General features: G+C 42.0%; 1 protein-coding gene across 1 annotated transcript in view; it reads left to right on the forward strand.

The window, feature by feature from the left end:
* LOC129821388 (inactive dipeptidyl peptidase 10-like) overlaps window positions 1-16430 on the forward strand; it is a 245580-nt gene that overhangs the window by 172126 nt on the left and 57024 nt on the right. Inside the window, exons 3-5 of the mRNA XM_055879018.1 lie at window positions 1678-1773; window positions 5976-6070; window positions 6421-6495. Of these exons, the coding sequence (XP_055734993.1) occupies window positions 1678-1773; window positions 5976-6070; window positions 6421-6495 (266 nt within the window). The remainder of the gene's footprint in view (window positions 1-1677; window positions 1774-5975; window positions 6071-6420; window positions 6496-16430) is intronic.

Raw genomic sequence — 16430 nt, forward strand, 5'->3', positions numbered from 1 at the left:
ATCCAGTAGTTCCTCCCGACTGTATGTAATAAAACCTAAGATTACCTGGGGTACCAATGTAAGAAATAACACGTAAAAAAACAAAATACTGCATAGTTTCCTAGGAACGCGAAGCGAGGCGGCCATCTCTGTCGGCGCCAGAAGTAGTATGGAAGACCAGGAAGAGTAGCTGCTGCTTTGGCAGCAGCTAATGGGGATCCATAATAAATACAAATACTACCTCTCGTCTGGCGGTCTCATTAAAAACAAATGCTCTGTTTCTGAATGATGTCTGAATGTTGGAGTGTGCCAAATAAAAAAATTACTAACAATTTTGCCATCTGGTTTGGAATTTGAAATTATTTATACTTTCACTTTTACTTTTGACACTAAAGTACATTTTTACAATTACATTTACTTTTGATACTTAAGTATATTTAAACCAAATACTTTTAGACTTTTACTCAAGTAGTATTTTACTGGGTGACTTTCACTTTTACTTGAGTCATTTTCTATTAAGGTATCTTTACTTTTACTCAGGTATGACAATTGGGTACTTTTTCCAACACTGGTTATTGGAGTTTTTACACTTGTAGGATGGACAGATTTACAGTGACTAAATCAAGAGAAAAATAGAGCTAAAAAAATCAAGAACATTTAATTGTGTCAGCTAGGCTGGATTCTGTGCGGGAATGAAGGCTAATGCACTACCTGATAGGCTCACTATCCCGTTGAACTCGTCATGTTTCTTCTCGAATCCACAGGACACAAAACAATAATAGAGGTAAAATGGATATCGATTTTGAGCCATGACATGTAGTATTTTCATATGTTAATGTGCGCTTTCATATTCATTCAAAATTCCTGTTCTCACATAAATGTCAACCGACTGATTATATACCAAGCTTTATATTTTCAAAGCCTTTAACATTTAATTCAGCTCATGTCATGCGAATTTAGCTTTTCGCAACCCGCGGAAACAACTTTGAAGATGGCAACCTCAAAAGTTATGATAAACCTGCACCGCTCTGCTCTGTCAACAGAGCTCGGTGCTCATTATTGGATGTATTACGTTTCGAAATCCAACTTTTTTGATATAATGGTAAAGATACAGTATCTTAGAGAAAGAATGATTCAGAACATGAATTTATAACATAAGGAAGTGAAATGGCATCACCAAAGCGCGTTTTCACCCACTCTGGGCAGAGTGGATGGACACACTACTGAATGGCTCTGAATCCACTGTCAGCATGCAGTCAAAGCTATAACCACTTTTGGAGCAAACTAGTGCTCTCAAATCATATCCTGATGTGACAAAACGTACGTTTTAAGATTTTATTTATATTAAGTGGCTACCTAACTAGCTAGCGATAGCAATGTTTGGTGGTCAGCTCATCAGCTGAGCTAGCAAGCAAGCAATGTACTACAATTATAATTCCGCTTTAGAAAAATCCTCCTGGTGCACTGTTCAATTATTTAGCAATTTAAACATTTGTTTAAAAAAAAAAGAAAACTCTCCGTTTTTGCCACAGCCCTCACTGGCTTTCATGTGATTTAAATGTGAATGTTGACAGTTTCTGTACATTGGAACGCTGCGATTGATTGCCCAACATTCTGGGAATGGCCTTAGCTAACTGTCAATTGTGAGTAAAAGTGTTCTCTATGTCTATTTGAAGACTTTGTGTCATTTCTTCACAGATGATGGCGCGAAGTCTTTAGGCACCCAATTGACCCTGGATGACCTCTTTCAACGAGAGTTCCAGGTGCATGACCCTGATGCTAAGTGGATCAATGGTATGTTTATGCAGTATATTCATAACGCTACATATCTAATGTCGCTCATATCTGTAATACCATTGTATCTGTCTCAAATGTATTTTGTTTCCATTTGCTATGAATGCTGAGCAGCCATTATTGGGACCTGTTGCTCCTCGAATTTTAGTCTCCTCTATTGACTGAGCACATCATATTCATAGAATCTGCGTGCTATCTGCGCTGGAGACGTGTGCCTCTAAATCAAGATTTGTAAACATCACCCGTCTGCTCTTTAGTTTCCACACAGAACATCACAATGCCCAAAAGTAAACATCAAAAAGCTTTCGAGGAGAAATGGCACAGGCAGCAAACGCTCTCAAAGAATTGTGTCCTTTGAAGATTTTTGTATGCGTTCTGAGCTGACAAAGTACATTTGTTTCTGCCAATTGTCTCTGGTGTGGTTTGTTCATCGGCATACCATTCAAAATCTGAATTAGAATTCCAATGGAAACGACATACTGTATATCTCTGAGGAACATTGTTCTGCCTTTAGGATGAATTGCGCTGGCATATTCCGAAGCCTTTAACGGTACCAAACTACCATCACTGCTGCTGTTTGTCTGATATTACATATTCATGCTGTTAAGGAATGTGCTAATGTAAAATTAATTCAGAGAGGCCGGAAATGGTTAATCTTCTCCACATGGGCATGAAATAGTTAACCTTACTGCAGCAGATAAGCAAACACATGAAAGAAAATAAACTGTATTACACAATTTTGAACATTATACTGAAACAAACTAATTTCAAGCCCTATCGGAGCCTTTAAAGCAAATACAAGCCTTGAAAGAGGATGCATGAGAAGGTAACATTGATACAATCACTGTTTAAATACCACCAGTGGAGTGTAAATTAATCATATCACCAGCAGAGGACAATGATAGAATACATTACTGTAATCTATGGGAATTCTTGCTTCGTTGGGAACCAGCATTCTTGCTTATAAATCGTTCCCTCCTCATACATTCACTACTCCGGAGCCAGAACGGTCTGGCATGTACCATCTGCAACCATTAACAACTCAAGATCCGGAAGATCCGAGAGGGATTTAATGCGTTAAGTTGAAGCTTGCAAATCACTGCTGCTTTCGCTTGTTTGTGTTTACAGTGTGTGAAGCGAAGACTGTATTAGAGCACTGTCAGGCTGTGGCTAGTGTCAGAAGCGGTGTTGCAGATGTGAAGGGGTCAGACCAATTTATAACACTCCCAAATCACTGTATCCTTTCATCCACATTATCTGAAGGAGAGTCTTTTCAAAATATCATGAATAAAGCATCACAAATAGCACCTTTCATGACAAGGCACTCCTCCCCTTCTTAGTCTCTCTGTCTAGGAGTTTGAGTTTGGCCTGTCTGTATGGGTGCTGTCAGCTTGTCACTTCACTCAGCATCTCAGTCTTCTGACAGGCCAGGACATGCTGCTGTCTCCTTGCGGTCATGCTCTATTTTCCACACCTGAAAGATGGCGCCTCACTATTCATCCTTCAATTTTAAAGAGCGCTCCTCACAACTGCCTGAGTGCAAACCCCTGAAGTACTGCGAATTACTTCACTGACATTCTTAAAAGTCCAATGCAGCCGTTTCTATGTCAATATCAAATAATTTCTGAGTAACAACTATACCATATATACACCTGTGATGGAAACAGGAAGTTTCGGTACAATTGTATAAAAGCCGACAGATAACTTGTTCGTTCGACATGGTGGGATCTTACTGTGTCAGTGAAATTGATTATTATTTTACCTTTATTTAACTAGGCAAGTCAGTTAAGAACAAATTCTTATTTTCAATGACGGCCTAGGAACAGTGGGTTAACTGCCTTGTTCAGGGGCAGACCGACAGATTATTACCTTGTCGGCTTGGGGGTTCGATCTTGCAACCTTTCGGTTACTAGTCCAACACTCTAACCACTAGGCTACCTGCCGCGAGAATTGGCAGTGGAAATGCCTTTATGTGCAAATATTGATACACTCATATCGAAGTAAACTTAGTCACATGACGATATGGTCTGTGTGGTCCGTCCATCACGAGCTGCAGATGAAATATATTACGACAAACTTCACAGGGTGGTGAAAGTGCACAGTGATGTTGATACTCCATTCCAATACATATTGGTGGTCTTATTCTGATGACATGATGATCGATGCTTGACTGCCGTTTGAAAAAGAAACATATTCTCGCTCTTATCCTTAATAATCTCATCATGTAGACTAGCCGACCCGCACAGCCGACCCGCACAGCATCTGAGAGCTGTCGGCCAGAGCGCACATGCGAAGACATTTGCTATTTAACACCACAGTTAATGTGACTTAACTATCGGTAGAGTTAAAATACGATGGGAACACATTGAACTTTAGATTTTTATTTGGTACATCAAAACTTATGTGAAAAAGTAAAAATTTGTGTGCACTACGTCATCACGCACTGATTTTATCCGCAACAAGTCCGTTTGGTGGAAACATACCACTGATGGGGAAAAAAACACATTTTTTAAAAATGTGGATTTTTGACTATTCACATTCAAATCTGTCACCATTTGGATTATTTTAAAATAATATTGTCAAAAAGAAACAAAACCTTGCATTTTTCTCAAGCAAGAATTTAGCTAGGACTGTCTGGGAGTGGTCTGAGTGGGTAGGGGGAAACTGAAAAGTAGCTGTTTTTTGGCAGTGTTTGGCAGTGTTTGGCAGTGTTTCCTTTGTGACACAGTATAAAAAATACTTTGTCAAATTGCTTTCACATAAGGACACTATTCATAAAGTTCTGGATGAAACTTCTTTTGTCGACACACTGGCAGATGGCAAGTGGATGTGACGGTTGCCTTGAAGGTACATCACCGTTTCTGAGCAGAGCACACAAATCATAAGCACAAATCCGATCTGCCTCGGTGCTTTATCACAGGCCTCCATAACATGTGGATTGTCTGACAAATTTGACAAAGGATTTTTTTTTAATACTGCGTCACAAAGGAAAATACCAACAAACATTTCTGGGGTGAAAAGTATCAATAAAACATGTACAGAGGAAAATGGGACATTGAACACATTGCATCGAAAGGGCACTCCATATGGTCTGCATACGATCTGTACAGCACAAATGTTGCACAAATGCAATATATAAATACCAGCCAAACACAGGTTGATTCAAGACTACAAGCTAACAGTGTGTCACAATATTTACAGTTTGGTAGGCTACAGTGGATTCAGTATGCTACTGCACAATGTCACGTACTGCAAACCAATTATGAATCACAATGACAGTTTTATACATTCTTATAAAGTACACTTAGAAGGAGTGTCATCTAAAAATCTAACTTAATAACATTCTGGTCCCTTCTCTTCTCTTCTACCCTCTTTCTCCTATTGATCATAAGCCAACCACCCATCAATCTTTTATGTTTACTTGCCTGTCATTGTGCTTTAATGTATTCCGAGTCATCTCTGTTTTATAGCCCGCCGGCCCAAGGTCGACGCCTTAGAGCTCATTCAATGACATTTACTGTATATGAGATGAGGGCTTTGTAATGATATTGGTCTGTCAAAAGCATTAATGAAATCCTGGACTCCCCAGGTTGTAAAATTGGCCAGAGATGAAAGATATTGGCCGAAACTCCCATCCTATTTCTTCCTGTTGATGTGTAATAATACTAAGTCGAAGTTGTCACCGATACTCTCTAAGTGAGTTTGTGAGTGTTGAGCGTCTCAATTCTTCAGGGGCGGACCTCTTCGTGCAGTTGTAATTTCTCACTGCAATGACAAGTCATATTTGGTGCTTCATACAAAGGATGTCTCACATGGGATGCCATTATACAGGATACCTGAGACAAAGTGGCTATGCTTAAAAAAAAACAGATTTGGCACCATGCCCATAATTGTGTATGAGCACCGGAACTCTTAGCCATTCATTGTGACATCTCTAATTTACTGGCAGCGGGCCAAGTTAAATGAATGAAGTAACTAGATTGGATGTAGCAAACCATTGTTAAGCACCTCAAGGCAGTTCATGAGCAAGGTCCTCCAGTATAAAAACCTAAACAAACCCAGGCATTAAAAATAAACCCTTGGTCTCAGCCTTGGCTTCACCTTTAACCCTTCACTTATTCACCTTGCAACCTATAACCCAGTGTCCTCTCTGTTTCTCTCTCTTCTCCCTCTCTCTCTCTTTTCCTCTCTCTCTCTGACAGATGAGGAGATCATTTTCAGGAGCTGGGACGGTGACGTGTTCAAAGCCAACACGCAGAGCAACGAGACACACCTCTTACTAAAAAACACCACTTTTGTGAGTACTTACCGTCTCAGTGCATACCAACTCCTCTTCCCAGAGAACTCACATTAGAACGACATGCTCACCTTAAGGTGCCATTCGGCAAGTGGCTGCCTCCAGTGACACCTTGCCATCTTGTTTTATTTGCTAAATGTTGTAGACTGGAATTAGACAATGTTTTAAATAAGTTGGAGAAGATAATACTATGCCATTCTTGTGGCATTTGAATACACGTGTAGTTCATGCTAATCCAATAAATCATTGTATTTTATGCTTCAAAACAAAGAATTTGAATGGACTGTAACTGCAGATGAACAGTCACAGTATCTGTCATTCTCTTTCCGCTCTTTTCTCTTTCTTTCCAGGCAACATTTAAGGCCTCCAAGTTTGCAGTTTCTCCAGATCTGAACTTTGTTCTTCTGGGCTATGACGTGAAACAGGTCAGTGATTTAAATGTGCCGTTTCTGAGGAGTATCTCAAAAGGATACACATCTTTGTAGCCTGGTCCCAGATCTATTTGTGCTGTATAGCCAACTCGTTTGGTTGTCATGACGAACATTTGTTGATTTTGAAAATGTATAACACAATAATCTGAGGTACAGTAAAAAAAAAAAAATAACGTTTTTACAACATTAATGAGAATGACATTGGAGAATGAATGGTGTTGGGCCTGTGTGTCTCTGTGGTCTCCGGTTTCCTTAACGCATCCTTCAGTATTTCTCAGGAAGAGATGTTAGACACAACAAATGCACAGAGAATGAGAACAATAAAGACAGCGAGTGCCTGAAGAGACCTTTCTGTGAGATTGGTACCCTTGGCCTTGTCATTTGCGGTGGTCTCACTCGCTGTGCTTTGAGGCCTTCCTCTTGTTCGTATTCTGTGACGTTCTGGTAAAGAAAGCTAATTCGCTGGACTCGTAACTCTGGGGAAAAGGAACTGCATTAAAAGGTGGAGGTCTTGTCTTCCTCCTCATGTCCTACCTGTGTCTGCTCTTATTAGGTTCATAGTGACGTTGAAATGTTTTGTAAATACTACTAGTTCACTCCCTGCTGACATATTGTATGCTTCTTGTAGGTCCAAACACACACTGTGACTCTTTACGTTATTCAGCTCTTTTTGAGTCGATATAGATATGATAGTACCCCACTGATGCATCTCTGAATGCTAAGCACAACCCATCAACTAAAAATAACACAACCATACCACAATTATTAATATTTATCACGCGTCTGCTGCAACTTTGTTGGCATGCACCAACAAAACATCAGCGTTAGTGGATAGCTTGCTTGGTTCACTGGATGGTTAGATCCGGCACTTGTGGGCCAATGGAATGCCCACTGAAGGTGCCTTTGGTCTCAGTCGAGTGTGTTTATTCTTTGTGGTATGACTAGATAGTGGGAAAACATGTTTTTGCAATGTTTCTAACAGTTTGGAAAATAATGAGAGGTTGTGTAAATGTATTATCGTATTTTTACATCAACTCGTTCAAATTTAATTAACCTCAGGACAAAAGTTGTATCCGCATCAAAGCAATTTGTTGTAAACAATCCAAGACATTTTTTCCATCATTGTACAAAAATAACTGTTGTTCAAAGAGAAAGCAATTATCGTTTAATTTCTTCTGGCTGCAAGCCTGACGTCGGTACACTTATGACAACAGCCAGCTCAAGTGCAGGGTGTGAAATTCAAAATATATTTTTTTGAAATATTTAACTTTCAAACATTAACAAGTCCAATACAGCAAATGAAAGGTACACATCTTGTGAATCCAGCCAACATGTCTGATTTTTAAAATGTTTTACAGCGAAAACAGCACGTATATTTATGTCTGCTCACCACCAAATACAAAAAAGGACAGACATTTTTCACAGCACAGGTAGCATGCACAAAGCCAACCTAACTAACCAAGAACCAACCAACCAAACTAACCAACAAACAACTTCATCAGATGAAAAATTTGCATATTTCAGGTATAAATCATAGTTTACATTGCAGCTACAATCAGAAATTGCACCGAAAGCAGCCATAATAATTAGAGACACCAACGTCAAATACCTAAATACTCATCATAAAACATTTCTGAAAAATACATAGTGTACAGCAAATGAAAGACAGGCATCTTGTGATTCCAGCCAATATTTCTGATTTATTAAGTGTTTTACAGCGAAAACACAATATAGCGTTATATTAGCTTACCACAATAGCCAGAAACACAAGCCATTCCCCAGTAGCAAAGGTTAGCGATCGTAACAAACCAGCAAAAGATATATCATTTTGGATTAACCTTGATATTCTTCATCAGATGACAGTCCTATAACATCAGGTTATACATACACTTATGTTTTGTTCGAATATGTGCATATTTAGAGCTGAAATCAGTGGTTATACATTGTGCTAATGTAGCATATTTTCCCACAACGTCCGGATATTTTTCTGACGCTTTTTCTGACACACATATTCTGACCAAATAGCTATTCATAAACATAACTAAAAAATACATGTTGTATAGGAAATGATAGATACACTAGTTCTTAATGCAATCGCCGTGTTAGAATTCTAAAAATAACTTCATTACGACTTACAGCTTAGGTATAGCGAGAGAGTACCCAAAAGCTAGGCGCAAACGACTAGCACAACATGTTCGACAGATACATGTTCGAGAGAGAGAGAGAGAAGTCATGCAGAGGAACAGCTCCTGACTTGTTATAACTTTTTGGTTGTTAAGAGCGAGATTGACATGATTCAATTAGCAAAAATGTATAGGTAATCAAATTGTACAACTGAAGATCAACACAGGAGGAAAAGATTGAGAGAGAGTGAGTTAAAAGACCAATCTTTATCGTGGTAGCTAGCCAAATTCAAATCGGTCAGTTAGCTTAACGTCTTGCTCTAACTGTTTACTGGTGGTAACCATAGCAACATGGCCACTGAGGCAGCGCTAGCAGCGTTAGCAGCGACAGAAACTGAGAGACTTTCCCCGCTTTTTTTTGAATACCCAGCAGAAATCAAATCAGAGAAAGGAAGAATCAATTTTAAACACAGAATTCTGAGGGAGAACCCAGAAACTTTGTTTGCCGACTGCTCACAAAACAGGACTGTTACAAACCTGTTATTTTACACAGACCACACTACTGCCTGGCATGCAGCTGTAACCAGGCATTTCAGCTATACCACGAAGAAAGGCATCTGCAAGGGAAGGCAAATCCACATTTTTGAGGACAGCGATAAGGACCAGGAAAACAGGTTTCTGACGGTAAATATGTATCAGAACGGCACTGTCATGGTCCAGGGCAGTGAGGCTGCACTCAGCTCTGTTGTGCAGGACTTCCCCACCCTAACGAAGATAGCGGAAAGCAACAAAGAAAAGGACAGCACCCCGACCTCTCCCCTCACCTCAGGCACCCCAACAGCAGGACCATCCTCCCCCCTGCCTGCCTACAACCACCAGAGCCAAGACCACACCACCATCAGCCTGTTGAGAGACAGGCTGGCTGTGATAGAGGTATGGGTTACTGAGCTGAAGGAGCAGCCCCTCAGCTACACCACCACCAGCCCAGACACAGAGCTTCTACAGGACCAGATCAACCAGTGCAGGACCCAGCTGAAGAACTCTGTCCAGGAGCTGAGAGAGAGCCTTACCACCATGAGGAGAGAGCTGGTGCAGGTAAAGGAGGAGATGGCAAAGGAGTTGTCTGGCATCAAGAGGGTGCTGCAGCACAGATAGCAGACTGTAGAGACTCCTAGAGAGAAGCTGCAGCCCCCCACCACCCCTAACAACCCCACCACCCCTAACACCCCCACTGACCCACCTTTACCCACAACCCCCCCCCATACCGACAACACTTTACCCACACCCCCAGTCAACAAGAAGGCTCACATGGAAACACCTACTACAGAGAGAAGCTCTCTGGCCCCCCCTGACACACCCCCACACGCCCCTCCATGTACACAGGCCCTGTGTACTCCAGCCCCAGACCGTAAACGCAATAATCTGGTAAAACCCGCTGAGGTGGCCATCCTCATTGACTCAAATGGGAAATTCCTCCAAGAAGATAAACTCTTCCCACAACACAAGGTGCGCAAAATATGTTGCCCAAAAACACAGGATGCACTCCACATCCTGTCCCAGCCTGACTTTGGCACACCAGGCCACATTATTATTCACACCGGCACCAACAACCTGCGAGAGGAGCAGGAGAGAGTAGGCAGCCTGGTCAACAGAATAGCAGAGAGGGCCTCTGAGCGGTTCCCCAACTCCCACATCACCATCTCCACTCTGCTGCCCCGCAAAGACTTTCATCCCCATACCATTCAGAAAGTCAACGCTGACATCACCAGAGGGTGTGGCCTACTCCCGAACGTACACGTTGCTCACCACCCAACAATCACCCCAGAGCATCTGCACGACCACTCCCATCTGAGGAAACAGACATTAGGGATGTTTACCAAGTCTCTAAAGGACGTGGCACTTGGTAGACAAACACCTCATGCCGTATTGGACAGAGGACCACCCAGAGACCCCTACCAGACCACTGCACCAACAAGAAGCCCCAGGCCCCTTCAACGCCACACCAGACCCAGCGCACCCCACAGGCCCCACCCACCACCAGACCATCACCACTTCCATCGGCTTAGCCAGACCGGACCGGGCCCAGCCTACTACCCCGCATCAGACCACCACCCCTACCAGACCAGAGAGGAAGCCCCACGGCCCAGACCTGGTCCCCCTCCTCTCCACAGGGCCCAACAGCAGGACCAGCGCAGCTACGCAGAGGTTGTCAGAGGACAGGAGAACCTTGTAGGATTAAGTGAGATTAAACAGCTCCTCCAATACATCTGCACTAAACTGCACTAAACACACACACACACACACACACACACACACACACACACACACACACACACACACACACACACCTATTGTACTCAAATGTACTTGTTCAATGAATAGGAATGTTTATATATATAACAGAAAGAATGTTAGCTGTTATCCTGTTTATCTCGCTCTTAACAACTTAATAGTTAGTAGTCACAGTATTTCTGACTGCTATTCTTTCTTTTGTAACATGAAATCGCTATCAGTTAGCATGTGGAACATTCAGGGCCTAAACTCATCAACCTTTGGACTGAAGAGTTTAGCACTGGAGTTCAACAAAAACCTTAAAGATGTTGATGTCATCATTCTGCAGGAGACATGGTGTAAGGCTGACATTGTCACTCACTGTCCCACAGGTTACAGAGAGGTAATTGTACCGTCACAGAAACACAGCTCTGTCAATAGAGGCAGAGACTCTGGAGGACTGATCATTTGGTACAAATCCGAACTACAACATCTAATTGACCCCCTCAAAATTGGCAAATATCACATTTGGTTAAAACTGAAAAAAGAACTTGTACTGACAGAAAAAGATGTGTTCCTTTGCGCAATTTATATCCCCCCCTCAGAATCCCCATATTACTCAGAGGAGATCTTCCCTACCCTTGAGGAAGAGACGTGCCATTTCCAGGCCCAGGGAAATGTGCTCATCTGTGGGGACACAAATGCGCGCACAGGAACACTACCTGATCTAACGAGCACACGAGGGGACAGCTTTATTACAGGCCATACTGTTTCTAACTGCCTTAATCTCCCCCATAGAAACAACAGTGACAGCACCGTCAACAAAAACGGAAGGGATCTTTTGCAGCTCTGTAGAAGCCTGGGTCTGTACTTTGTCAATGGTAGGTTACGGGGGGACTCTTTGGGGAGATTCACCTACTGCTCACCTCTTGGCCACAGTACAGTAGACTATATGATCACAGACATTGACCCTTTCTCTCTCAGCTCATTCACTGTCAAGCCACTAACACCTCTGTCTGATCACAGCCAAATTACATTGTTCCTCAAAAGAACAGACAAGGAAACAACCACACATTCACAGCCCAGTAAGCTGTACAACATCAGAAATTCATACAGATGGGCCCAAAACAGCACAGAAGAATACCAGAAAGCAACCTGGAACCAAAATATCCAAACACTCTTAGATAACTTTCTGGATACCACATTCACTCACAGTAAAGAAGGCATCAATCTAGCAGTACAAAACATCAACTATATATTCAGGCAAACGGCAAAAGAAGCACAATTGAAATTGATAAAAAACAAAACAAAAAAGATCACAGATGACAACTGGTTTGATGCAGATTGTAAAATTATAAGAAAAAAAATTAGAACACTATCCAACCAAAAGCACAGAGACCCAAATAATGGTGAATTACGCCTTCATTACTGTGAGACTTTAAAACTCTATAAACGTACACTCAGAACCAAAAAAGCCCAGTACAACAGAAAGCAGCTGATGCTAATTGAGGAGTCCATAAACACAAACAACTTCTGGCAAAATTGGAAAAAATTAAAGAAATCTAAACAAGAGGAATTAGCGATACAAAATGGTGACATATGGACAACCCATTTTAAAACACTCTACAACACCGTTCAAATTGACACAAACGCAGAACAACGCCAAATTCATGAGAAGTTGAATGGATTAGAAAAAGCTATAAAGGACAACCAAAATCCACTGGACTCCCCAATTACTGACCAGGAGCTCTATAAGAAACTTCAGGCTCTCAAATTTAAAAAGGCATGCGGACCTGATGGCATCCTAAATGAGATGCTCAAACTCACTAGTGCAAAATTTCAATTGGCCATATTAAAACTGTTTAATTTGATCCTGAGTGTAGGTTATTTCCCTGACATCTGGAATCAAGGACTCATAACCCCAATCTTTAAAAACGGAGACAAATTTGACCCTAACAATTACAGAGGCATTTGTGTGAACAGTAACCTGGGGAAGGTTTTCTGTAGTATTATAAATGTAAGAGTTCTAAACTTCCTTAATAAGCACAATGTCTTGAGTAAAAGCCAAATTGGATTTATACCAAAACATCGCACGACCGATCATATTTACACCCTACACACCCTGATAGGTAAACATGTCCACCAAAATAATACCAAAATATACGCTTGCTTTATCGACTTCCAAAAAGCATTTGATTCTATTTGGCACACAGGACTGTTCTACAAAGTTATTGAAAGTGGTGTAGGGGGTAAAACATATGACATAATTAAATCAATGTATACTGGCAATACGTGCAGCATTAAAATTGGCAAGAAAAGAACAGAATTCTTTAACCAGGGGCGGGGCCTTCGTCAGGGTTGTAATCTGAGCCCTGCACTCTTCAATATTTACATCAACGAATTGGCCACTATTCTAGAAAAATCCTCAGCCCCTGGTGTTAGTCTCCATAATTCAGAGGTTAAATGCCTACTCTTCGCAGATGACCTATGCCTGTTGTCACCCACAGCACATGGCCTACAGCAGAGCCTGGATCTGCTAGAGCAGTACTGCCAGACCTGGGCCCTGGCAGTAAACCCCAAAAAGACTAAAATAATGATTTTCCAGAGAAGATCCAGATCTCAGGGAATTAGACCAAAGTTCTCAATTGGTACAAAATATATAGAGTACTGCACACACTACAATTACTTAGGTTTAAAAATAAGCTCAACTGGACACCTTAATGAGGCAGTGAATGAACTGAGAGAGAAAGCATGCAGGGCATTCTACGCAATTAAAAAGCAAATTCAAATTGAAATACCTATTAAAATTTGGCTAAAACTAATTGAATATGTCATTGAACCAATTGCACTTTATGGCAGCGAGGTGTGGGGTCCACTTGCAAAACAAGATTTCATCAAATGGGACAAACATCCCATTGAAACCCTGCATGCAGAGTTCTGTAAGATTCTCCTACATGTCCAGAGGAAAACTACAAACAATGCATGCAGGGCAGAATTAGGCAAATATCCACTAATAATAAAAACTCAAAAAAGAGCAATTAAGTTTTGGAAACATCTAAAATACAGTGACCCCCTCTCATATCACTACCAAGCCCTGCAATACCAAGAGCTGAGCAAAGAAAAGAGTCCCCTCATCCAGCTGGTCCTGGGGCTGAGTTCACAAACCTGTTCTACTAACACACTGAAGCCTCAGGACCAGAACATCCAATCAATCAGAATAAACCAAATTACAACACAGTCAAAACAAAACTACATTGCTTATTGGGAAACACAAGCACAAGCACAGAGCAAAATGCAGTGCTATCTGGCCCTAAATCGACAGTACACCGTGGCTAACTATTTGACTATGGTTACTGATCAAAACCTTAGAAAAACCTTGACAAAGTACAGGCTCAGTGAGCACAGCCTTGCCATTGAGAAGGGTAGACACAGGAAAACCTGGCTCCCTGTAGAGGAAAGGCTGTGCAACCACTGCACAACAGCAGAACCTGAGACGGAGCTGCATTTCCTGACAAAATGTCAAAAATATAAAACAATTAGAGAGTGTCATTTCCCCAAATTTGAAACTCTTATTCAAGGTTTCAAAGACCTCTCTGATGAGGATAGGCTACCCGTCCTGTTGGGGGAGGACGCAGAGAGCTGTGGGTTGGCAGCGCACTACATTGCTGCCTGCCATAAGTTGAGGGACAGTGTCTGACAGACCAATCAACCTGCACATGTCCTCTACTGTATGTTTATTGTTATTGTTGAATGTATGGTTATTTTGACACTTAGTTATTGTTGTTACTATTGTCCCGTTGACCATTTTGATTCTCATTTTTATATTGTAAATAAGCTTTGGCAATATGTACATTGTTACGTCATGCCAATAAAGCAAATTGAATTGAATTGAATTGAATATATGAAATAGCATCATAAAATGGGTCCTACTTTTGCTGATCTTTCATCAGAATGTTGTACAAGGGGTCCTTTGTCGGGAACAATCGTTGTTTGGATTTAGAACGGCCTTTTTCCCTCTCGATTTAGCAAGCACACTTGCCAAGTGGCACGAATCTCTCCATGTCAACAAACAGAAGAGAACGGAACACGGCAAAACTCCCGAAAAAATGTCAATAATCTGATTAAACTATATTGAAAAAACATACTTTACGATGATATTGTCACATGTATCAAATAAAATCAAAGCCGGAGATAGTAGTCGCCTATAACGACAGCTTTTCAGAAGGCAATCCCCGGTTCCTTCTTGCGCCTTCCTGAAAACAGGAAATGGGTGACACGTCATTCCAAGGGGATTTATTCCACTTCAGACCAAGATAAACACTCCATTTCTTCTCTCACTGCCTCTTGACATCTAGGGGAAGGTGTATGACGTGCATGTGTAACAGTATAACTTTAGTACCGTCCCCTCGCCCCGACACGGGCGCGAACCAGGGACCCTCTGCACACATCGACAACAGTCACCCACGAAGCACGGTCGTTACCCATCACTCCACAAAAGCCGCGGCCCTTGCAAAGCAAGGGGCAACACTACTTAAGTCTCAGAGCAAGTGACGTAACTGATTGAAATGCTAGCAGCGCGTACCCGCTAACTAGCTAGCCATTTCACATCCGTTACACTCACCCCCCTTTCAACCTCCTCCTTTTTCCGCAGCAACCAGTGATCCGGGTCACGGCACCAATGTAACAGTATAACTTTACACCGTCCCCTCGCCCCGACCCGGGCGCGAACCAGGGACCCTCTTCACACATCAACAACGGTTGCCCACGAAGCACGGTCGTTACCCATCGCTCCACAAAGGCCACGGCCTCTTGCAGAGCAAGGGGCAACACTACTTAAGTCTCAGAGCAAGTGACGTAACTGATTGAAATGCTAGTAGCGCGTACCCGCTAACTAGCTAGCCATTTCACATCCGTTACACTCACCCCCCTTTCAACCTCCTCCTTTTCCGCAGCAACCAGTGATCCGGGTCACGGCACCAATGTAACAGTATAACTTTAGTACCGTCCCCTCGCCCCGACACGGGCGCGAACCAGGGACCCTCTGCACACATCGACAACAGTCACCCACGAAGCACGGTCGTTACCCATCGCTCCACAAAAGCCGCGGCCCTTGCAAAGCAAGGGGCAACACTACTTAAGTCTCAGAGCAAGTGACGTAACTGATTGAAATGCTACTAGCGCGTACCCGCTAACTAGCTAGCCATTTCACATCCGTTACACATGTATACTAATACGTATCATGCCCATTTATAGGCAGGACATAGAACAGAGCCTCGATTTCAGACTTTCCACTTCCTGGTCAGGAAGTTTGTGCCAAATGAGTTCTGTTTTACTCACAGATATAATTCAAACGGTTTTAGAAACTAGAGAGTGTTTTCTATCCAATAGTAATAATAATATGCATATTGTACAAGCAAGAATTGAGTACGAGGCCGTTTGAAATGGGCACCTTTTATCTGGCTACTCAATACTGCCCCTGCAGCCCAAACAGGTTAACGTAAGCCGATAGGCTACGGGCTCGACAGATATCGAATC

Source organism: Salvelinus fontinalis, chromosome 23 (genome assembly GCF_029448725.1).
Source record: "Salvelinus fontinalis isolate EN_2023a chromosome 23, ASM2944872v1, whole genome shotgun sequence".
In the NCBI taxonomy this organism is placed as follows: domain Eukaryota; kingdom Metazoa; phylum Chordata; class Actinopteri; order Salmoniformes; family Salmonidae; genus Salvelinus; species Salvelinus fontinalis.